The sequence below is a fragment of the Mesoplodon bidens genome, assembly GCF_964165515.1.
Source record: "Mesoplodon bidens genome assembly, chromosome: 15".
In the NCBI taxonomy this organism is placed as follows: domain Eukaryota; kingdom Metazoa; phylum Chordata; class Mammalia; order Artiodactyla; family Ziphiidae; genus Mesoplodon; species Mesoplodon bidens.
This window is the reverse complement of record NC_138171.1, coordinates 51,947,972-51,972,081: the sequence shown is the minus strand read 5'-3', so window position 1 is coordinate 51,972,081 and position 24,110 is coordinate 51,947,972. Positions and strand designations below refer to the sequence as shown.

The window sequence follows — 24,110 nt, the reverse complement described above, 5'->3', positions numbered from 1 at the left end:
TGTTTGATGACATGATACCATACATAGAGAATCCTAAAGATGCCACCAGAAAACTACTAGAGCTAATCAATGAATTTGGTAAAGTTGCAGGATACAAAATTAATGCACAGAAATCTCTTGCATTCCTATACACTAACAACGAAAGATCAGAAAGAGAAATTAAGGAAACAATCCCATTCACCATTGCAACAAAAAGAATAAAATACCTAGGAATAAACCTACCTAAGGAGGTAAAAGACCTGTACTCAGAAAACTATAAGACACTGATGAAAGAAATCAGAGATGCCACAAACAGATGGAGAGATATACCATGTTCTTGGATTGGAAGAATCAATATTGTGAAAATGACTATACTACCCAAAGAAATCTACAGATTCAATGTGATCCCTATCAAATTACCAGTGGCATTTTTTACAGAACTAGAACAAAAAATCTTAAAATTTGTCTGGAGATACAAAAGACCCCAAATAGCCAAAGCAATCTTGAGGGGAAAAAATGGAGCTGGAGGAATCACACTCCCCGAGTTCAGACTATACTACAAAGCTACAGTAATCAAGACAATATGGTACTGGCACAAAAACAGAAATATAGATCAATGGAACAGGATAGAGAGCCCAGAGATAAACCCACACACATATGGTCACCTTATCTTTGATAAAGGAGGCAAGAATATACAATGGAGACAAGACAGCCTCTTCAATAAGTGGTGCTGGGAAAACTGGACAGCTACATGTAAAAGAATGAAATTAGAACACTCCCTAACACCATACACAAAAATAAACTCAAAACAATTAAAGACCTAAATGTAAGGCCAGACACTATAAAACTCTTAGAGGAAAACATAGGCAGAACACTCTATGGCATACATCACACCAAGATCCTTTTTGACCCACCTCCTAGAGAAATGGAAATAAAGACAAAAATAAACACATGGGACCTAATGAAACTTAAAAGCTTTTGCACAGCAAAGGAAACCATAAACAAGATGAAAAGACAACCCTCAGAATGGGAGAAAATATTTACAAAAGAAGCAACTGACAAAGGATTAATCTCCAAAATATACAGGTAGCTCATGCATCTCAATACCAAAAAACAAACAACCCAATCCAAAAATGGGCAGAAGATCTAAATAGACATTTCTCCAAAGAAGACATACAGATGGCCAACAAACACATGAAAGGACGCTCAACATCACTAATCATTAGAGAAATGCAAATCAAAACTACAATGAGGTATCACACCAGTTAGAATGGGCATCATCAGAAAATCTACAAACAACAAATGCTGGAGAGGGTGTGGAGAAAAGGGAACCTTCTTGCTCTGTTGGTGGGAATGTAAATTGATACAGCCACTATGGAGAACAGTATGGAGGCTCCTTAAAAGCTAAAAATAGAATTACCATATGACCCAGCAATCAATCCCACCACTGGGCATATACCCAGAGAAAACCATAATTCAAAAAGACACATGCACCCCAATGTTCATTGCAGCACTAGTTACAACAGCCAGGTCACAGAAGCAACCCAAATGCCCATCGACAGTCGAATGGTAAAGAAGATGTGGTACATATATACAATGGAATATTAGCCATAAAAAGGAATGAAATTGGGTCATTTGTAGAGACGTGGATGGCCGGAGAGACTGTCATACAGAGTGAAGTCAGTCAGAAAGAGAAAAACAAATATCGTACATTAACACATATATGTGGAACCTAGAAAAATGGTATAGATGAATAGGTTTGCAGGGCAGAAATAGAGACACAGATGGACACCAAGAGACACGTATGGACACCAAGGGGGGAAAGCGGGGGTGGGGGGGAGTGGTGGTGGTGGGATGAATTGGGAGATTGGGATTGACACGTATACACTAATATGTATAAAATGGATAACTAATAAGAACCTGCTGTATAAAACAATAAATAAAATAAAATTCAAAATTTCAAAAAAAAAAAGAAAGAAGGGCCACAAAACCTCAGCGTTTGATCTATTACAGCTGCTCGCCTTACCTTAACTAATACAATACAGTGCCTTTTGAGCAGGTCACTTGAGCTCTCTGAGTTTCCTCCTCTGTAAAATGGGAATAACACTAGTACGTTCCTCATTTGGTTGTTGTGAGGATCAATTGAGAGAGTGCCTGGGACAAAGCCTGGAACATACTGAGCCTTGATAAAGGCTGGCTATTATGATAAGTGGGGAGAAGAGCTACAACTGCATTCCTGCCCCTCCCATTAGCTCTTCTGTGAATTCTTTTCCAAGTCACACTCAGTAACCTGGAGAAGAATGACTTGCTGCCATCCTGAAATGCCTTAGGGACACACTGGGATTTTAGGGATACTTCTTGTAATGAGGCTGGGAACCCTCATTTTACCGCGCGGTTGTCCAGGCATCTCTTAAGTATCTTGGCCTCTCCGTACCAAAGAGGCCACTGAGAAGCCAACGTGACCCTGCACAAGGGTGGAAGAGGACCCCACCCACGAATCATCCACAGGCTGCCTCTCCTCTGCTTCTCCAGCCCCGATAAAATGAAGTAGAATAAAACCTGAAAGCAGACACTTAATGGGAAGCTTGGCACCAAGCCAGTGGACACCCTTCCCGGATGCTGTAACTCAGGATCCTAAAGGGAGTGGCTGAGAGTTAAGCCCCCAAAGACCCTCCCTTCCCGGCCAGTGTGGGCACCAGCTCCAAGAGACAGAGGGAAGGATGAGCCCTCCTCCCACTCTGCTTATTCTTCACCCACTTGTATGCTTTGTTGTTGTTGTTGTTGTTTTTTCTGGTAAATTATGCCCTTGCCTAAGGCCATCTCTAGAAATAATTGCCATAAGTCAACTACATTCTGTCCTGATTTAATGCAGAGGGCGGGGGTCAGGCAGACACCCAGGGAAGCAGTTTTCATGTCAACTTACAAACAGGGAAAGAGAAAATTACACCCACTGAGCATCTGCTGTGTGCTAAGTGCCCTGCACTCACGTCAGCTCACCCATCCTTCGTGAAGGCAGAGCCACATCTGCCTTGCTCATTTCTGTTTCTCCGGTCCTAGGCACACAGGAGGTTATCACCTAAGCTCCTGACCATGGCCCCTACTTATCACTCTGACCTCACTGCATAAGTCACTCCCCTCATTAACTATGCTCTCGCCACTGTACCGTCTTTCTTTTCTTTTCTTTTCTTTTTTTTGCCTGTGTTGGGTCTTCATTTCTGTGCGAGGGCTTTCTCTAGTTGTGGCAAGCGGGGACCACTCTTCATCGCGGTGCGCGGGCCTCTCACTATCACAGCCTCTCTTGCTGCGGATCACAGGCTCCAGACGTGCAGGCTCAGTAGTTGTGGCTCACGGGCCTAGTTGCTCCGCGGCATGTGGGATCTTCCCAGACCAGGGCTCGAACCCGTGTCCCCTTCATTAGCAGGCAGATTCTCAACCACTGGGCCACCAGGGAAGCCCCTGTCTTTCTTTTCTTTGAACATAACAAGCTCATCCTTACCTCAGGGCCTTTGCATTTGCCATTTCCTCTGCCTAGAATGTTCCTCTCTCCCATCTTTGCAGGGCTGCTCCTTTCTCAGCTTACGTTACCCAGTTTAAAGTAATGCTCCAGGCCCTCTCTGTTGCCTTACTTTACTCATCTTTAGGTGTTTATTTATTTCTTGTTTGTCTCACCCCAACTAGAATGCCAGCCTCGTGAAAGGATGGATTACTTCTGTCTTTCTGCTATCTCTCTAGCAACTAAGCACAGCACCTCAACATAGTAGAGGCTTGATAAATATTTGAGGCTGTTAAAACCCAGCGACTGAGAGCCCAGATTCTGGATCGAGATGACCCGAGTCGGAATCCTGGCTCCAGGATCTTGAACCAGACGCTCATCCTATTGCTGCCTCAGTTTCTTCATTCCTCATTAAAATGATGACGATGCCCATGTCACAGTGTTTCTATGAGGATTAAATAAGTTAATTCATGTGAAAACAGTTGGAGTAGTTCCTGGCATGTAGGAGATGCTGTATATGTATTTGCTATTATTATTGTTAAAAACTGAATGAACAGGGTCGGGGAGGGGAGCGGGGAGAGGAAGAAAGAAGTCAAAAGGTACAAACTTCCAATTATAAGATACAGAAGTACTAGGGATACAATGTACAACATGATGACTACAGTTAACATAGTATGATATGCAGGGAAGTTGTTAAGAGAGTAGATCCTAAGAGTTCTCACCACAAGGGGAAATTCTTTTTCTTTTCTTTTTATTGTATCTATATGAGATGATGGATGTTAATTAAACCTATTGTGGTGATCATTTCACAATATATGTAAATTAAACCATCATGCTATATGTCTTAAATACATACACTGATATATGTCAATTATTTTTCAATGAAACTGGGGAAAAAAGAAATCTAAAATAAGAAACCAGGAAAAAAAACTGAACAACCCCAAGGTAGATTCTGCATCTGAAAAATGGAGAATGGAGGCTCAAAGGTATTAAAAGGTCCTTCACAACATGATACAGCAACCAAGCTCTGGAATCTGGTTTTCTCATTTCTAAGCCACATCTATTTCCATGACGGTGAAAGCTCTCCTCGAAATATAGAGAGACAGGTAACACTATAGCTTGTGCCCTGCAGGTCCTGGCATTTTAAAGGTTAAGCCTTCTCCAGCTGACTGGCAGCTCTGGGTTGGTGAAGTCAGGACAAGGCAATGGACAGAAGGGATATCTGGAAAGGATACTTTCGATTTCTGATTTTACTTCACGCACAAGCTTTCACCTCCACAGCCCCCGGGGTGCTGGCCTTGGCTGCAGGGCCTGACTGCTTGCAGCCAGCACTTAGGCACAGGCGAGGCTGAACCTGGCCTCCACTGGCGCCCCCTTCTCACTCCATGTAGCTCAGGCCCTGCAGGCACACATACGGCTGGATAAATTCCCAGCCCCCTGATGGTCTCCCCCATGGGGACTTGCCTGGAATGAGCCTTCATCAAAAGGCACCAAAATCATTAAAAACCATGCAAATGGAATAACCCCCCCCCCAGGAACCCTGGCAGCTGGCCTGGTCTTCAAAGGCTGCCACTGGAACCCACAATGAATGTTTAAGATCCAGCCAAGTTTTACCACCTGGGTGGACTCCGGCAGCCTCAAGGAGCTCTCTGGAGAAGAGGCTAAAGTGCGGGTGCCACTGCGGACCCTGTGCTCTGCCAGGGGAGCCCCAGGGTGACGGGTCTCAGCTTCCCTCTCCTGATGACTTGGCTGGAGTTCTGCGTCTGCCCACATCCAAGGTCAAAGCCACGATCCGCAGAGCCCTCACCCAGCACTGTGCTAAGCATGTTACATACAGGATTTCCTTTTGTCCCTGCAACACTCCACTCTGTGAGGTGGCAACTGAGACGTACAGATAAGGAAATCGTGGTTCAGACTTAAGTAACTTGCCGAGATAGAGGATGGTCCTTTACCTCTAATCCACCAGCACGTTCTGTTGACTCTGCCTATGTAGTTACATCCTAGCACGTTACTTCTCTGAAACCTTTCTGCCACCTCCCTGGTCCGAGCCACCATCACCTCTCCCCTGGACCAGCACCACAGCCTCGCTCCCCATCCTGCTCTCCTTCAACCCAGCTCAACAGCTGGAATGATACTTTAAAACGTTATCCAAATCCTATCAGTTCCCGGTCAAAACCCCTCCAACTGTGTCTGGAAGCACTCAGAAAACAATTACAAGCTTCTTGCCCTACAGCCTCTATTTGATCTGTCCTCTGCTAATTCTCCGAACTCATGTTGCCTTCCTTGCTCTAGATGTATTGGGGTAACGTGGGAGAACAGAGGAAAGGTCTTCTTGCTATTCAAACTGTGGTCCTCACACCAGCACTGGTGTCATCCAGAGCTTATTAGAAATACAGATGCTCAGGTCCCATCTCAGACTTCCTGATTCAGAACCTGCATTTTAACAAGATCCCCAGGTGATTCATACACACCTAAGTGTACGATGAACAGTCAGGAAGGCTTTGGAATCAAACAGATTGAGTGGGAAGCTCAGCTCAACCACTCACCAGCTGGGTGACTTGGCACAAGTGACTAGTTACTTGCTGTGCAGTGAAGAATTCACCTACCCAAAGCGAGGTGTGGTCAATGCCCTTGGCTCCTGGGAGGTGATCGCCAGGCCCCTGGAATGTCCTGTGGAGTGCCTTTGTGTGTCTCAGGGCTCTGGCCATGGGACTAACAATGTGATTTATGATGGGAGCTTTTGGCCTCGCAGTTCAGTTCAGACCCCTGGAGAAAGTGATGACTAAGACGTGAGCTGGACCTCCGGGAGGCGCTCGAGATGGAAGGTCAGCCACCGGACAGCATGTGATCAAGCCCCAGTCAGAATGCTGGACATCAAAGGCTCGGTAAGCCTCCCTGGTTGGCAACACTCTGTGCACACTGTCACCCTTAGTGACCAGGAGGAGGTACCGCTGCCCATGACTCCATGGGGAGAAGATGACAGGATCCTCTGGACTCTGCCCTGTGCGTCTCTTTCCTGGGCTTATTTTATTTTATTTTATTTTATTTTATTTTATTTTATTTATTTATTTTTTTGAGATATGCGGGCCTCTCACTGCTGTGGCCTCTCCCGTTGCAGAGCACAGGCTCCGGACGCGCAGGCTGAGCGGCTATGGCTCACGGGCCCAGCCGCTCCGTGGCACGTGGGATCCTCCCGGACCGGGGCACGAACCCGCGTCCCCCGCATCGGCAGGCGGACTCCCAACCACTGCGCCACCAGGGAAGCCCTCCTGGGCTAATTTTAATTTGTACCCTTTCGCTATCATAAAACTGTAGTCATAAGTAGTGCTTTCCTGAGTTCTGTGTGTCATTCTGGTAAATTATTAAACCTGAGGGTGGTCACAGGGACTGTGAACTTGTAGCCAACTGGCATAAAGTGAGGGTGGTCCTGGGGACCCCTGAGCTGGGGACCACTGAGCGTGAAGTGAGGACAGTCTTGTGGGGATGTTCTCTCAGGCTCTGCAGTTGACTCCATTCATTGCACTTCCCTTCTCTGAGCTTCAGTTTCCCCAACTGAAAAATGGCCATCAAAGAGATCACACCTCATATGGTTGTTGAAAGATTAAATGAGATAATGAGTACATAGGAGCCTCACGATAACGACAAGTATCAGTATTATTGTTCCCATTGTTCAGACAAGGAAACTGAGGCTCAGAGACATAAAGCAACTTGCCTACAACCACACAGAGTGTGAAGCCAGGTCTGGCTGACTTTGTCCACAATGCAATATTGTCTACTCATGACTTGCTGATGTTTTCTGGGAAGGGAAGGACAGTAGTGGTCCTGCTGAGCTGGGGTTGTCCACCCTCATCCCAATGCTCCCCACTGTTTCTCTTCTCTCCTTCTGGGATTCATGTGACATAAATATTAGACTTCTTAATATTTCTCCATAGGTCTTTTTTCCCCTTCTTTTCATCTTCCCCCGCCCCCAGAGAATTTTTTTTATTCTCTGTTGTTCAGATTGCCTAATTTCGCTTGATCTCTCTTCAAGTTCACCAACTCTTTCCTCTGTTTTCTCCAGTCTGCTATGGAGTCCATCCAGTGAATATTTCATTTCAGTGACTGTACTTTTCAGTTCTAAAATTTCCATTTGTGTTTTTTTTTATATCTTCTATTTCTATATCTGTTGATCTGCTGTCTTTTCCATCTTATCGTTCTTTTTAAGAGGGATCACTCTTACTTCCTGAAGCGTGGTTATAACAGCTGCTTTAATGTCTTTGTCTGATGATTCCAATACCTGGGTCATCTTGTGGTTGGTGTCTGCTGATTATATTTACTCTAGGAACTTGCCAGATTTTCTGGTTCTTCATAAACCAGGTAATTTGTATCCTGGGCATTTCGATCTTGTATTATGAGAGTCTAGGTCTTGTCAAAATCCTATTGAATATGTTGATTTTTTTTAGCTGTAGCAGGCAACTGATCAAAGATTAGGTTCAGACTGAAAGTTCTAACCTGCCTTCATGTGCTGTTATTCCGATGCCAGTTCAGTGTGCAAAGCCTTTGCAGTGCTATTCCTATGTGTGCCTCATGTGTGTCCCCCAGGGGTCTACCCTGTGATTCAGTTCTCAAAGTCTCTGATACGCTGTGTAGGGCCATCTCCACTCACGTGCAGCTTGGGATGAGCTCAGGAGTTTATACATAAGCTTATGGGATCCCTCCTGGAGTGCCTCCTCTCTGCAATCTTTCTCATTCTGGCTTCCAGGGGCCCACTTTCAAGAAGGCCCTCTGGCTAGAAAGTGGAGGCTTTAGTCTTCCCACTCTGCCGCTCACTGCCCGTGACTGGGTCTGGAGCCAAGTGCCTACTGCCAGCCCCACACATACTGCCAAACCCAGGGCACTGAAGGCAGCACAAGCCGGCCTGGTCCTGTGGCTGAGTCCACACAGCTTCAGTGTCCATCCCTGGCTCCTGGATGCTGTACCAGCGGCAGCTTTGGGGTGATGGTGATTAGGTGAGGGAGACAACCACAGGCAGCTGGGCTGAGCTAGTAACCTCAAAAGTGCCAGCGTTTCAACTCACACACACTGCGATGATTAAAACAGCAGGTATGGATTTCTAAGTGGTCACTTCTGGGATGGACAGGTCCACATGATGACCTGCCTTTAATTCCTATAATAGGAATGATTTGCTAGATTTTACACAAGACAAAGTTGGGACTCAGAGAGGTGGAGTCATTTGCTTGAAGTCACACAGCTGGTTAACAGTGAGGCCACGATTCAAACCCAAGTCTGTGTAATTCCAGGGTCCACTCCTCTATGGCAGCATCCATTAATCTCACTATCATCATCAATCTGGTATTTTTTTAAATAGATTGATTGATTGATTGATTGATTGGCTGCATTAGGTCTTCTGTTGCTGTGCGCAGGCTTTCTCTAGCTGCCGTGAGCGGGGGTCACTCTTTGCTGTGGCGCGAGGGCCTCCCATTGCGCTGGCTTCTCTTGCTGCAGAGCACAGGCTCTAGGCGCGAGGGCTTCAGTAGCTGTGGCTCGAAGACTCTAGAGCGCAGGCTCAGTAGTTGTGGCACACGGGCCTAGCCACTCCACGGCAATGTGGGATCTTCCCGGACCAGGGCTCGAACCTGTGTCCCCTGCATTGGCAGGTGGACTCTTAACCACTGCGCCACCAGGGAAACCCAATTTGGTATTTCTTGAGCACTAACTATGTACAAGGCACTGCCTAAAGCCCTTTTTTTTTTTTTTTTTTTTTTGTGCGGTACGCGGGCCTCTCACTGTTGCGGCCTCTCCCGTTGCGGAGCACAGGCTCTGGACGCGCAGGCTCAGTGGCCATGGCTCACGGGCCCAGCCGCTCCGCGACATGTGGGATCTTCCCGGACCAGGGCACGAACCCGTGTCCCCTGCATCGGCAGGTGGACTCTCAACCACTGCACCACCAGGGAAGCCCCTAAAGCTCTTTATATGAATTGTTGAGACTGGAATGTTATAACAGGGGAGGAAACTGAGGCTCAGAAGAGGGATATCAATTACCCAAGGTCACAGGCACTTGCTGAGTGGTAAAGGTAACATCTGAACCAAACTGCATCTCACTTCCATCCATACTCTGAGTGGCCATGCGACCATCTCTCCAGGAGGCAGAGCTAGGCCTGGTACCGAGTGAGCAGGGCTGGGAGAGGAGGAGTCAGAGCCTGCAGAGGCTGCAGAAAGGGGGCGGGGCATAGGTGGGCCGAGGCCAGATGCTGGGGAACATCTGTGCCCCAGAGCAAACCCACAGCATCTTGATCTCAACGGAGTTTCTGGCTCTCACAGAACGGCTATGCCCCTCTCAGACTGGCTTGCCCTTCTCTCCTCGGCTAGAAACCCAGCGCTCCACTTCTCAAACCCCGACACATTTCCAGCATGTCCCCTGTTGTCCATTCAACCCTGAGGTCTTTCCAGATAAGAGGGTGGCACACTGTGCTCCAGACCTCCCCTCTCATTCTCCTCCACGCTTCCCCACCCGTCTCATCTCACCAGCAGATACAATTAACCAATTTGATGCTACAGCTGCAGAAAGCCAAGCAATTATGGAAAACAGACCAGGTGCCTTGGAACTCACTCTCACAGAGGGGCCTGGGAAGCCTCCAAGCAGACAGTGGGGTCGGGAGGGAGGCAGAACAGGACAGGCAAACGCTTGCCAACCCAGGCTGTGCAAGAGATCCACTTGGGAAGTTTTGATAAATACACACACACACATCCACACACACCCCAGATACAAATGCCCTGACTGATTCAGCTGCTCTGGGCCAGGGCCTGGGCATCAGGATCTTTTTAAGTCCCCATGTAATACTAATGTACAGATGGGGTTAAGAAATCTAACGATGTGCAGAGGTGAGGATCACAGCTGGAGAGTCTGATTCTTTCTAACACAGGCAGAAACACTGTCACTCACCCTGAAGCACTTTCTGGGTCTCTCCATATCTGCTTCCCAAAGCATGGTCTGCAGACCTGCAGCATCGGCACACCCGGCTGCTGTTAGAAATGCAGAATCTCAGGCCCTGCCCCAGATGGAATCTGCATTTTAACAAATCCCTGGGGAACGCCTTTGCATGGGAAAGTTTGAGGTGCCATGTTCTCTAGTCCTAGCTAGAGACGCTAAGAGTTGGCAAAAAGCTAGGCGTGTCATTCATTGCCTGGCTTCCCTTCCCCAGTGTTCTGCAGCCGCCCGGCACTGGTTATCACTGACAGGCCCCCTTCGAAGCCTATGCCCAGGCCAATTCCTGCAGCAGCTGCCTTGAGAAATTCTAACAGGACGGGAGGGCAGCAGGGCATGGGTTAGCGCCCGTTAGCACCAGGCTGAAACGTGACGTCGGCCTCAATTTCCCCTCCAGCCCTGCCTGATCTCCAGCCCTGCCTGATCTCCCCTCCCTCCCTACACCCTTCAGCTCCCAGCTCACATGTCACCTCCTCTCACTCCCCAGACTGGCTCGGGCACTTCTACAATAGGCCCTGCTTCTCTGCTTCATAACCCTTAGGCCAACTCACAATTACATCGCTTTGCTGTGGCATTTGATTGACGTCTCCCTCCAGAAGAAAGCTCCATGAGAACACGTGTCATGAATGTCTGGTTGTCTACCGAATAAGGATCATCTAGCACAGTGCCAGGCACATAGTAAGTGCTCAAAAAAAATTCATTTGGTGGGGACGGACACCTGGTTAGCTCCTGTCTTGGGCAGCTGGACCCTGCCCGCCCCAGCTCTGCCATCAGAGGCTGCCTGTAGGCAGCGGGTCCCCACTCCTGTTGCTCCCAGGCATTGGGAACCTTTTCTAAGCTAAGTGCCTCCTGACTAAGGTCACCAGATGAGTAAGAGCTTTGAATGCTTTTCAGAAGGCCAGGAAGCCCAGGGTACTTAGGGGAAACAGACAGAGGCATAGGGCCAGAGGAGCATGACATAAACTTTAGTTCCTTCTAACTTAGCGATCTCCCCCAAACCTCACCTCCAAGCAGACAGAGGGTCTTCCTCTGACACTCAGAAGGAGAGGGACAGGAAGAAGAGACAATACCCCACCCAGGTAAGTCTGTAAAATAAGTCCTTCGCTTTTTGGACTTTCCACAGAATCTCAGACTCTAAATTGACAAAGTGGGTAGAACATATTATTTATTTATGTATAATTACCCGTCTTCTTTCAGAAGCTTTAAGATGGCATCTGGCTGCATAAATCTGGTGTCTATCAAGTAGCAATAATAGTAGCTAATACTGAAAGAGCACTTTCTCTGAGCCAAGCACCACTCTAAGCCTTCACATATATTAACTCATTTCGGGCTTGACAACATCTACTGAAGTAAGGGCCACTGTCCCCATTTTACAGATGAGGAAGCTGAGGCAAAGAGAGGCCAAGGAAAGTGCCAAGATCACGGAGTAAACCCTGGGCATCTGGCTCAAGGGTCTGGCCCCTAACCACTGCATTCACCCCCTCAGGGAGGACAGTCTGCAAGGGTCTGGCCTCAGCATCCAGGAACTACTGTGAACCACTGGGGGTCTGCGGAGCTCAAGCTACATTTCTTGTCTCTCTCCTTTTTTTAAATTGTGGTAAAATACAAGTAACATAAAATTTACCATTTTAACCATTTTAAGGTATACGGTGGCGTTAAGACAATTCACATTGTGCAACCATCCATCACCACCATCCATCTGCAGCATCTTTTCATCCTCTCAAACGAAAACTCTGTACCCATTAAATACTAACTCCCCATTCTCGCCTCCCCTCTGCCCCTGGTAACTCTATTCTACTTTCTGTCCCTATCAATTTGATTACTCTAAGTACCTCATATAAAGGGAATGACACACTATTTGTCCTTTTGTATCTGGCTTATTACTTAGCATAATGTCCTCTAGGTTCATCCATGTAGGAGCATGCGTCAGTTTCCTTCCTTTCAAGGCTGACTAACATGCCACTGTATATACACACCACATTTGTTTACCCATTTATGCATCCATCAGTGCACACTTGGGTTGCCTGCTCCCACCCCCGCTCTTTTTAGCTGTTGTGAATAAGGCTGCTTTGAACACGAGTGTACAAATATGTCTGAGTTCTGCCTTCAATTCTTCTGGGCATATGCGCAGAAGTAGAACTGCTGGATCATATGGCAATTCCATTTTTAATTTTTCGAAGAGCTGTTATCAAGCTATGTTTCCTTTTTTCTTTCTTTTCTTTTTTCCTCCTACTTCCAATAACAGCCCAATAAGCCCAGTGGCCAACTCCACTTGACTACCTGGAAGGACTCTGGACCTCAGGCTGCCGTCTCAGGAGTCAAAAAGCAATTTTTCCCCTCTTTTAAACTTCAGCTGCAGAAATCACCTGATTGCAAACTGCAGAAGAACCCTCATCCCACACAGGAAAGGAACTGCTCAGAAAGCCCAGCCCACCAGCTAATTACAGACTTTTACCAGGATTCTCCACAAATGCTTCAATTGCAGATCAACCCTCCTTCTGTTAGGAAGTATTTGGAAACATGTTAATGGACTGGCTTTCAGCTCCTTAGCCTAGAGGTGACAGCTCTTTCCCCCAGTTGATAAATAAAGCAAGTTAGAACCTTATGCATTTGAATTCAGGAGAATCACAGCTGTGCCTAGATAGACACCAGCTTAATCCACATTTCTTTATTATTCCAGCCAGTGGCCTTTATGTAAAATGCCACCCCAGCTGGGATTTCCACACAAAGCTGTGGCTCGGAAGGCTGACTGAGCATTAGAAATATCTGGGGGGCTTTAAAAATATAGATTTTTCTTCTTTCATAGTTACATGTTTTATTAATCACGTCTGAGAAAAGTCATTGATTTTCATTTTCTACAGCATTATCTTTTTTTTTGTTTTCTTTTTTTTTTTTTACATCTTTTTTGGAGTATAATTGTTTAACAATGGTGTGTTAGTTTCTCCTTTATAACAAAGTGAATCAGTTATACGTATATATACATATGTTCCCATATCCCCTCCCTCTTGCGTCTCCCTCCCACCCTCCCTATCCCACCCCTCCAGGCGGTCACAAAGCACCGAGCTGATCTCCCTGTGCTACGCGGCTGTTAAAAAAATAGATATTTATAGAGAGCCCAGGACCCCGGCTTAGCCCAGCTGAATCAGAGTCTCTGGGGTGGCATCTGGCCACTGGTAGCAGTTTAAAGCTCCCAGCTGATTCTAAAGTACAGCCAGGCTTGAGAATTCCTTGCTTAAGTGGGCACAGAGGCCTGCAATCCTTCCTGCTCTACAAAGAATATTTTCAATGGGCTTTTAACCTGAGGAGAGAAACCCGAGCTAGGGGCCTGAAATGCCAACCTTTAAAGGAGAGAAGCAGGTCTTCCACAAATGGAGAGCACAGGCCTTGCTGATGGCCGCAGCTGACAACTGCCCCCTAAAGTTGGGGGAGGGAGGATGTCAAATGAGAGATGTACGTTGGGGAGGTGGGGCTGGGAGCGCCACTCCGGTTTGAGGCTTCTGCCGAGGCTTCTGCCGTACTGGCCTCACAGATGGGATTCAAGGGGTTCAAAACACCTCTGAACTGTGTGCAAAATTTTCTGTCCTTCTGTGTATTTTTCTGGGGAGTGTACTCCAGAGTTCCTATCACATGCTCTGAAGCTCTGTCACACACTCCTACCCCTGCCCCCAGAATAAATAACCTTGGCTTTTTATCACAGTATACCATGTGATGGTATATAATGCAGTTATTAAAAACAAAGAGTTAGATCCATTCATATTTGCATTGACCTGGAGGGACTGAGCACATTCATTGTTAATGAAACAGAAGCAAGTTTCAGAGTGACGTTCACAGAATGGTCCAGAAACCCCCACAAGAGCAGGGATTGCTTAATACACAGTTCTGGAATTAATGAATAACTTTTTAAAAGAACTGACTCTTCCATATGTGGATGATATTTGTGTGAACAAGGGGAAAAGTGTGGAGTGAGACACACCAGGACGTTAAAGGTGGCGACTTCAGGGAGAAGGGCCTGGAAGGAGGGTGAGGAAGAGAGTAAAATTTCCTTTTAATAATAGCAAACAGTTAGCTGAGGGCTTGCTTTGTGCCTGGCACAGTGCTCAGCATTGACTATGAATGGATCTCATTAATCTACATAACGGTCCTTTGAGGTCTTCTTGTATGGTTATCCTGGTCCATACACATCCTTCGGTTGTATCACTCACAAGCATGTGCTACTTTTGTCATAAAATTTTAAGTAAAATACAGAAGTGTCAGGACTTTCCACACGGGCTCTCTCAATGCAACTTGCCCCCTGCCCGAACCCCTTCCTGATCTAAAGGTGCAACGTTAAGTCCTTTATTCTCAGGAGGGATGTAGGAATCGATATTCCATACTTGGATCCAGTCTTGGTTCAACATGGTTCCCACTGCCTGCTGGCTACTTTTAAGGAGTCAGTGGAATCACTGTCTTGTCTTGACCTGAAACCTTGCAGGGAGTGGGGTCCTTGTCTGTTGGTAACTCAATCTGGACAGAAGCCATCACAGGCTCTATCAGAAATCATTACGTCTGCTAGGGCAGGTGGCCCTGATTCGATGCAGATGCTCTGGGTGACAGGTCTTGAGAAAGCCCAGAACCAGCCTGCCTCAGAGGGGTCTTGGAGCACCGAACATTAGCAGTCTTGGGGATGAGAAGCAATAAGCTTGTGCAGCAGAAGGATTGCATGCAAGGATTTTTCAGCCATGGCCTGCTTTCTTGGGACACCTGCACCAAGGATTCTAGACTGGATCTAAACAGATGAAGGTTTTTCCAATTACTCTGGAGCAGGACTCCTCAAAGTATGATGTCAGATCCCTAATGCCAGCACTACTTGGGTGCTCGAAGAAATGCAGATCCCTTGATTTTAGGAGCTAGCAAGACCAGAGCTTGAATCCTGACTCTTACCAGCTTGAGACTCTGGGTGGACTGCTTATGTTTTAGGCCTCAGTCCCCTGCCCTGTAAATGGATGAGGATGATGTTGACTTGACAGGGTGGACTATGATGAATATTAGCAATAATAGAGGTGAGGTCTGTGAAAAGGATACAGGAAATAATAACCATTACTTCTACTAACTACCTTGTGCGGGTGGGGGCAGCTTCTAAATTGGCTCCAATGATCCCTGCCTTCCAGTATCCACACCCTTGTATCCTCCCCTCCCCTTGAATGTGAGCTGGACCTAGCGAATTATTCACACCCTTGTATCACCCCCTCCCCGTGAATGTGAGCTGGACCTAGCGAGTTGCTCACACCCTTGTATCATCCCCTCCCCTTGAATGTGAGCTGGACCTAGCGAGTTGCTTCTAATGAGTGGAATATGGCAAAAGTGATAGGACGTCACTTCCAAGACTGGGTTACAAAAAGACTCGAGCTTCCGTCTTGCTCACCCTCTCTTACTCCCTCACTTGCCCACTCTAACGGAAGCCATCTGCCATGTTGTGCACTGCCCTATGAAGCAGCCCATGCGGGCAAGGTCGCTGGCTAACACCAAGGAAGGAACTGAGGTCTCAAGCCAACATTTTGCAAGGAACGATTCCTGCCAACAACTATGTGAGAGATCTTGAAAACAGATCCCCACCCTACCTCCAGTTGAGCCTTCAGATGAGACTGCAGCCCCCGCCAATACCTTAATTGCAGCCTTGCCAGAGAACCTCAGCCAGAAGCACCCAGCAAATCTATGACTGGATTCTTGACCTACAGGAACTATGAGATAATAAGTGTTGATTATTTTAAGTCACTAAAGTTTGGGGTGATAACTAATACACTCTGGAAACAGTAGATTAAATTACACCCTGGAAACAATAGATCCAGCCAGAGTGTGGCACCTGAAGCCTCTACTTAAATACCATGTCCTCTGGGAAGCCTTTCAAAATCCTCCTCTCAGAGTTAGGTGATCCTATTTTCTCATGTTTCCCTATTAGACCATAAGCCACTTGAATCATCATACTGTCAAAGCTAACACAGCACTTACTATTATCTCAAAGACACAATTTACTTAATCTTCACGACAAACCTATGAAGCAAGTACTATTATTGCTCACGTTTTATAGATGGAAGAAACTGAGGCTCAGAGAGGCTAAGTCAGCGGTCCCCAACCTTTTTGGCACCAGGGTTTCATGGAAGACAATTTTTCCACAGACGGAGGTTGGGGGTGGAACAGTTGTTCAAGTGATAATATGAGCGATGCGGGGGATGGTTCAGGCAATAATGCGAGCAATGGGGAGCAGCAGTTGAAGCTTCGCTCGCTCCCCTGCCGCTCACCTCCAGCTGTGCAGCCTGGTTCCTAACAGGCCGCAGACCAGTACCGGTCCGCAAACTGGGGGTTGGAAGCCCCTGGGCTAAGTAACTTGCCCAAGACTTTAGTAATTATGTGGAAGTGCCAGGAAATCTGGCTCCAAAATTTACATTTGTAACAATTATACTTTGTGGTTCTATGAATCTTTTCCAAGTCCACAAATGGTGAGTTCAAACCCAGGTAGCTGAATACCATATGAGAAGTTCTTAAACATCACCCTCTCTAGATCACCTTCTATCCCTAGGACAATACATTGAATATGCCTCACCTGCAGTTCATTAATGTGTGGAACACTACCTACCTGTAAACACTAGGCTAGCATTTTCCAGTTCTTCTTGGGGAACTTTGAAGCTGAAGGATTCATTGTAGAAAGGATCAATTGTGCCTCTTAAGAAGGATGTCTTCTTTGTTTTCACAAGCTTGAGTCCATGTACCAGCTGGATTTTCACAAAGGGATCTGAGAATTGGATACAGAATCATAGCGTTGGAGATCAGGAAACCCAATCCATCCATCCATCCATCTATCCATCCATCCACCCACCCACCTATCCATCCAACTTCCCATCCATTTGACAGCCCAACCACTGACCCATCCTTTCATTTCTCATCAGTCCATCCATTCCAGGTTTCCACTCCTCCTTTCATTCATCCATTTTCCCATCTATCCATCTATTACATATTCTTCCTTTTTCCCATCCAGCTGCTTATCTGCTCATCCCTTTCTCTCTTACTCTAGCCATCCAAAATTTATTGAGCTCCTTCCGTGTGTCAGGCATTGAGTTCATTTTACAGATGCAGAAACTGAGGACTCAAGACAGGAAATGATTTGTTTAAGATCAGGCTAGTGGAAGAAGAGCTAGACCCAGAGCCTGTCCTAGTTTTCTGCCCTTAGAGACCCATTAACATGTCAGTGAGCCCATAGCCCGTACAGGGAAAAACAGAATTATAACTGTTATTCTCAGATCACTTTATGGTTTACAAAGAGATTCATGTACATTATCTAATTTTGTATTTGTTTAAACAACCCAGTAAGATGAATACTGTTATCTCAATTTTTCAGATGGAGAAATTGAGGCTTATAGAGGTTAAGTAACTTCCCCAAGGCCACATTATTTATAAGCAGTAGAACTAGGCTTTGGTTCCAGGCAGTTTGACTCTGGAGCCTTTAATCATTTTATCATACTGACTCTCCCATTGTGGTGATTCTGAAACTCTCCAGCCTTAATACCATTCCCTCTACTGGCCCCTTCAAAACCTGTTTTTATAATGTGTGTTTTTTTGTGTGTTTTTTTTTTGCGGTATGCGGGCTTCTCACTGTTGTGGCCTCTCCTGTTGCAGTGCACAGGCTCCAGACGCACAGGCTCAGCGGCCGTGGCTCACGGGCCTAGCCGCTCCACGGCATGTGGGATCCTCCCGGACCGGGGCACAAACCCGTGTCCCCTGCATCGGCAGGCGGACTCTCAACCACTGCACCACCAGGGAAGCCCTATAATGTGGCTTTTGAGAATACAAGTTGTCTTCTAAATTCAGCTGTCACTTTATAGCAAAAGTAATTTATTTTAGCTATTGCACTTAGAGAAGACTGTACTTCCACTACTGAGGAACCATGGCTGCTTTCATGATAATATCCTTTGCTGTCATGGGAAAGCTACATACAAATGGAATGTAATCTGTTCTATTTCATTAAAAGTCACGTTTGAATTGGTGTGTTATAGGCACTTTAAATACAACAGTCTTTTCAGAGCTGGGATTTATAAAGACTTATGCTACTCTTGAAAAGAGCTGGGAAAAGAACCTCAGGGTGTGTCCACCGCTCTCACAGATTAGAATGCATGGTCAGTGCACGCTACCGCCACCTGGAGCATGGTGTCTCCATTACATGCATAGCATCTGGAAAGGCAAGTAACTTCTTTGGGGCTGCATGTGTACAAAGAGGATCTAGATTTCAGTAGTTATCACACCTGGTCTCGGTCAAACCCCTGCTTCAAATGGAGTAACTGGAATGGTATCACTTACCTGCCTCATCCTAAGAAACAACCGATCGTTTATTCTTCCTCTTGAACTAACATCCTAGATCTGGATGCTATTTTACCCTCAAAGGGTCGTTATTAATTAATAGTATCCAGGATGCAGAAAATCAGGTCCCTTGTGTCAAACAAACATAGATGGCTTGCTAAAGAAATGGGGGAAGGAGAGGCCACACAGTACCTGAACCTTGGCTCACATCTGTCTGAAGAAGTTGCTTGGCTCGAATGACATCAACGTTCAGTCTCCCAGCACTCGGGAGATAATTCAGTGACAGAAGCAGCTCCCCCAGCTCTACCTCATTCTGCGGAGGAAGGATATGGTCAGGAAGGTGCATTTTCTTGGTATTCTTTTTGTACCTATCATGCAGGAAACTGATTCTAGCAGCTCACAAATGGACTTCTGTGGGTGGATCAGCTGACAGTAAGTGCCTCTTTCTTTGACTTCTTTTAGCCTCTGTCCCCACTTATTTTCTTCCATCTATTTCAGAAAGTTTGTTCTGCTCTTAGAATGTTTCAGAGAAGCCACAATATAGTAAGAACAAAAGCATCAGTAATGATAATACATAAATGCTACATGTCGAGCTCTGTGCTAAGTGCTTAACATGTAATTATTAGTTCAATCTTCATAACGAGTCTGTGAGATATGAGTGTTACATTTAATAAGAGAGGAAACTGAGGCTCAGAGGAAACAGAGGCTCAGAAACATGTCCAAGACCACCCACAGCTAGAAAGTGGTAGTGCTGGCACTTGGAGCCAGAGAGGCTGATTCCAGATTCTCTGACCATTGTGCTATTCTGCCTCCCTGCAGGGTAACAGGGAGGAAGACCACCCTGCAGGGAAACCATCCAGGTGAGAAATCTGTTCTCAACCTACAGGCTGAGTCCACAACAGAGTCCATGCATCTCGCCTCACCAAGGCAAGCTCAGACTGTGACATCCCTTGTTAAAGAGTACCCATTCCTCTGCTGTCAACACTACCACACTCATGGGAAATTTACATATGCACCCAGTACATGACTCCATACTTCCAAAAGTACCTAGAAACAAGAGGGCCCCACCTCTCTATCCCTTTAAACATTTTTTTAACTGTAGAAAATTTCAACCATATACAAATTAAATGCGCCAGTTCAATGAATCTCCATATAACCATCACCCAATTGTACCAATTATCAACATTTTGCTGAAGGATGTTTAATCTTGTTTTAACAAGGCTGCTATAATAACAAAATACCACAGACAGGGTAGCTTATGAACAACAGAAATTTATTTTTCACAGCTCTGGAGGCTGGGACATCAGGGTGCCTACATGGTTGGGTGAGGGCCCTCTTCAGGGTTGCGGACTTCTCACTGTATCCGCAGCAGAGGGCTGGAAAGTTCTCTGGAGTTTTAGTAAGGGCACTAATCCCATTCAAGGGGGGCTCCACCTTCATGACCTAATCACCCTCCCAAAGGCTCCACCTTCTGACACCATCATACTGGGTGTCAGGATTCCAACACGCAAATTTGCAGGTGGTGGGGAGGGGAACACAAACATTCAGGTCATAGCACATCTATACCCTGACTTGTGAAAATTTTTACCTGAATATTTTAAACCAAGTCCCAGACATGACGTCATTTTACCTATATCTCTTTCAGAGTGCATTTCTAACTGATAAGGACATTAAAACAAATATTTTTAGTATGGGAAATTTCCAATCATATTCAAAAGAAGGCAGAAGAGTATAAGGAAACTCCTCATAGCCACCATCACTCAGCTTCAACAATTATCATCACATGGCCAATCTTGATTCACCTATCCCCTCGTTCAACTCCCTGTATTATCCTGAAGTAATTCCCAAACATCACATTATTTCATCTGTAATATTTTAGCATGTATCTCTAAAAGATCAGATTGATCTATCTGGCCTATCTATCTATCCACCCATCCATCTATCCAACCATTCTTCATCCACCAACCCACTCACACACCCATAATCTCTATCCCTTTTGGTGTCAGTCATTTGAGCAAATTAATGCCAAGTGGCAGCTCTAGAACAATGCTCCGTAGATACTCAATAAAGATTTGTTGACTAGATGAAGAGTCAAACGAAAAGATTTCTGAACCGAGTGACTTAGTCCCCAAACAAGAAACAACCTTGTAAATTAACTCAGAGGTTGCAGACTGGCAGCCTGTAGATGCGTTTTGTTTGGTTCACATCATGTTTAAACAGATAATTCCTTGTTAATAATTATAAAATTTAAGAATCAAGATTTTTCACACTAAAAAAAGTCTGGATTTCTTGTCTTTCTTGAAAAACAGGAAGGTCTGGCAAGGCTGGGCCCACATTCCCACCTGGCAACATCTGGCCACAATGCAGTGCCCTCTAGATGGAACCTGCCTCTTCACGTCATTGGGTCCCCACCTGTCCTCCTTCGCCCTTTAGGTTCCTGCTGTCCAGCTCTGGGCACATAAGCTTGCAGATTTTTCAAGAAAGAAACGGCCAACTCAGTGTCCTGAGTAATCAAAGAAGTTCAGAGCCCTTTACGCATTCGCTAGGGGTTTCATTCTTGTTCTTGAAGGCCTGGAAGATGCTGCACCTTCAGAGCATGACCCTGAAGACATATTTGTCCTCAGGCAAAGAATGCTGTGAATTATGCTGGTGCCCAGGCCATGGAGAAGTCATTCATGTCCTGTGGACTTTTTGTTCCTCCCAGGTTTATAAGTCAGAGTGATGCCTTCCCTGCTTCTTAAACAAACCAGCATCTCCTTTGATGATGTAGCTGTAAAGACAGCCATCAGGACTTGTAATTCAGTCAGCTGAGGTGCATAAACAGGGCAAAAAATGGATTCAACCAATCTAGTTGTCGAGGGTAGTTTGTTTAGGGATGGGCTCAACTGAGGAACAATTTAGGATGGCAAGAAATTAGCCTCCATACACAGACCAGTGGTTCTCAACTGGGGACAATTTTGCCCCCAGGGGACATTTGCCAATGTCTGGAAACATTCTGGGTTCTCACAACTGGGGTCAGGGATGCTCCTGGCACCCTTCCCTTTGTAGGATACCCAAATCTAGTGTAAGTCCCGGACCCCAAACAAAGAATGATCCAGGCCCAAATGGCAACAGTGCAGAGGTTGAGAAACCCTGGATAGACAAGAGAAAGGGGGGTAGATGTCTCTTTTGTGATAACAAGAGTAAATATTCTTTAACCCAATAGTTCCATTCCCAGCAACGTACCCCACAGATATCCTCAGACATGTGTGTTGGGATGTGTACACACAAGGATAATGAAGACAATATCATGGCTTCCATAGATTGCTTGTGGGCCTACTATGTGCCTGGACTGGGAATGGGATACAGTCCCTGCCTTTGTAGAACATATACTCTGGTGGTGAAGACAGACAGGAAACAGACTAAAAAGTTCATGAATGAGGTGATTTCAGATAATGTTGAGTACCAGGAAGAAAACTCCTGCAGGGTACGGGAGGTGAGGGGCCTTTCTGGGGATATGGAAATATTCTGTATCTTGATTGTGGTAGTGGTTACACAGGTGCATTTGCCCCCAAATCAATAAACTATATATTTAAAATGTATGTATTTATTGTATGTAGATTATACTTCGATAAAGTTGATTAAAAGGAAAGCTCTAAAGTAGCGCAGAACATTAGCCCTTGTCAAGTCTGGGAGATGGGTACGTGGGTGTTTGTTTTATTGTTTTATGTTAGAAATATTTCATTTAAAAACACAAAATAAATATTAAAAAAGAAAGCAAGAAAAGTCAGGCAAGAGAGTGGTGACCGATGGGGCAGACGTGGGGACCGCTATGTGAGCCAGGGTGGTCAGAGGGCGAGGCCTCTCTGTGAGGTGAGCTTGGAGGTGGGGGACACACCAGGCAGAGAGAACAGCAAGTGAAAAGAGGGAGAAACCAAGCCTGTGTGTTCAAGAACAGAGGGAAGGCCAGTGTGGCTGGAGGGTGAGAAGAGGTGGATTCTGGAAGGGTCCCCAGAGCCAGAGAAAGCTGCCCAGCGGCTGACCGGGTGGGAGCCTGCTCACCCCTGGTTGCCAGCTCCTGAGCCCTCAGCGCCTAAAAGAGGCCCTCAAGCCCTCTCTAAGTGGAGAGTGCTTTCTGGAGTGGAGAGAGCTAGAGAGCTGCTCTTTCCCTCCCCTGAGGCCATTGACTGAACCCTCAACGAGGCAGCTTCCTGGTGTCATCACCTTTCTAAGAAGGTTGTTTGTCATCTAAGAGCTTCTTTTAGTCTTCCTTCCCGTAGTAGGATACAAGCTCCCTGTGCCCTCCCGGTGCTCCACCCCCAACACAAGCATATCAAGGTTTTCATGTTCTATTTTTCCGGGGAAGCCGTTCCATTGATCGAGCCCCTCTTTCCCTCTGTCTTGGGAGTGATCAGTTTGCAAGACAGCTGTCTGGAATTTGGGAAACAGTTGGTAGAAATAGAAAAGAAGGCTAACTGAGCAATATTGAAGGGCTGATTCATTTAACAAACATTTATTCAAGTTATTGGGGTCTGGGCCTGGAAAGTCATGAACACGGTAATTACAGCAAACCTTTATGGAGAAATCACCCTAGGACAGGCACTGACCCCAGCAAGTTAAGGCTCAATCTCATTTCTTCCCTTCAATAGCCCTAGAAATTTCCATTTTACAGATGAAGGGATTCCAGCTCAGAGAAGCCAAGTGACTCAAGAAATCATAAAGAAGGACAGGATGCAAGCTCAGCCCCTGCATTAACTCTCACACCATGTTGCTGCCAATTAAAGCATAATCCCAGCCATCAACAAGTCAGTCTGTTGGGGAAGACTACGGAAGGTATAAAAAAATAAAAATTCCAGGGGCCTCATGCTCACTAGGATGGTTATTTTAAAAACAAACAGAAAATAACAAGTGTTGGCACAGATGTGGAGAAATTGGAATCCTGTACATTGCTGGTGGGCATGTAAAGTGGTACAGCTGCTCTGCTGTAAACTCTAAACAGTTTGGCCATTCCATGAAAGGTTAAACATACAGATACCATATGATCCAGCAGTTTCACTCCTAGGTATATACTCAAGAGAACAGAAATATGTGCACATGAATTTCACAGCTGCACTATTCACAGTAGCCAAAAGGTGGAAACAGCCCAAATGTCCATCAGTGGATGAATGGATGAACAAAATGTGATCTATCCATACAATGGAATATTATTCAGTCATAAAAAGGGATGAAGTACTGATACATGCTACAGTGTTGTGTAGGTGAACCTTAAAAACATGATGCTAGGTGAAAGAAGCCAGACACAAAACCACATCTTGTGTAATTCTATTCATGAGATATCCAGAATCAGTAAATCCATAGAGACAAAAAGCA

At 45.9% G+C, this 24,110-nt stretch overlaps 1 protein-coding gene across 1 annotated transcript in view; it reads right to left on the bottom strand.

Moving 5' to 3' along the window:
- SYT17 (synaptotagmin 17) overlaps nucleotides 1–24,110 on the bottom strand; it is a gene marked incomplete at its 3' end in the record, with an annotated part of 76,067 nt that overhangs the window by 18,897 nt on the left and 33,060 nt on the right. Inside the window, exons 6-7 of the mRNA XM_081256754.1 lie at nucleotides 18,954–19,074; nucleotides 17,047–17,202 (exon numbers count right to left, since the gene is read on the bottom strand). Of these exons, the coding sequence (XP_081112880.1) occupies nucleotides 17,047–17,202; nucleotides 18,954–19,074 (277 nt within the window). The remainder of the gene's footprint in view (nucleotides 1–17,046; nucleotides 17,203–18,953; nucleotides 19,075–24,110) is intronic.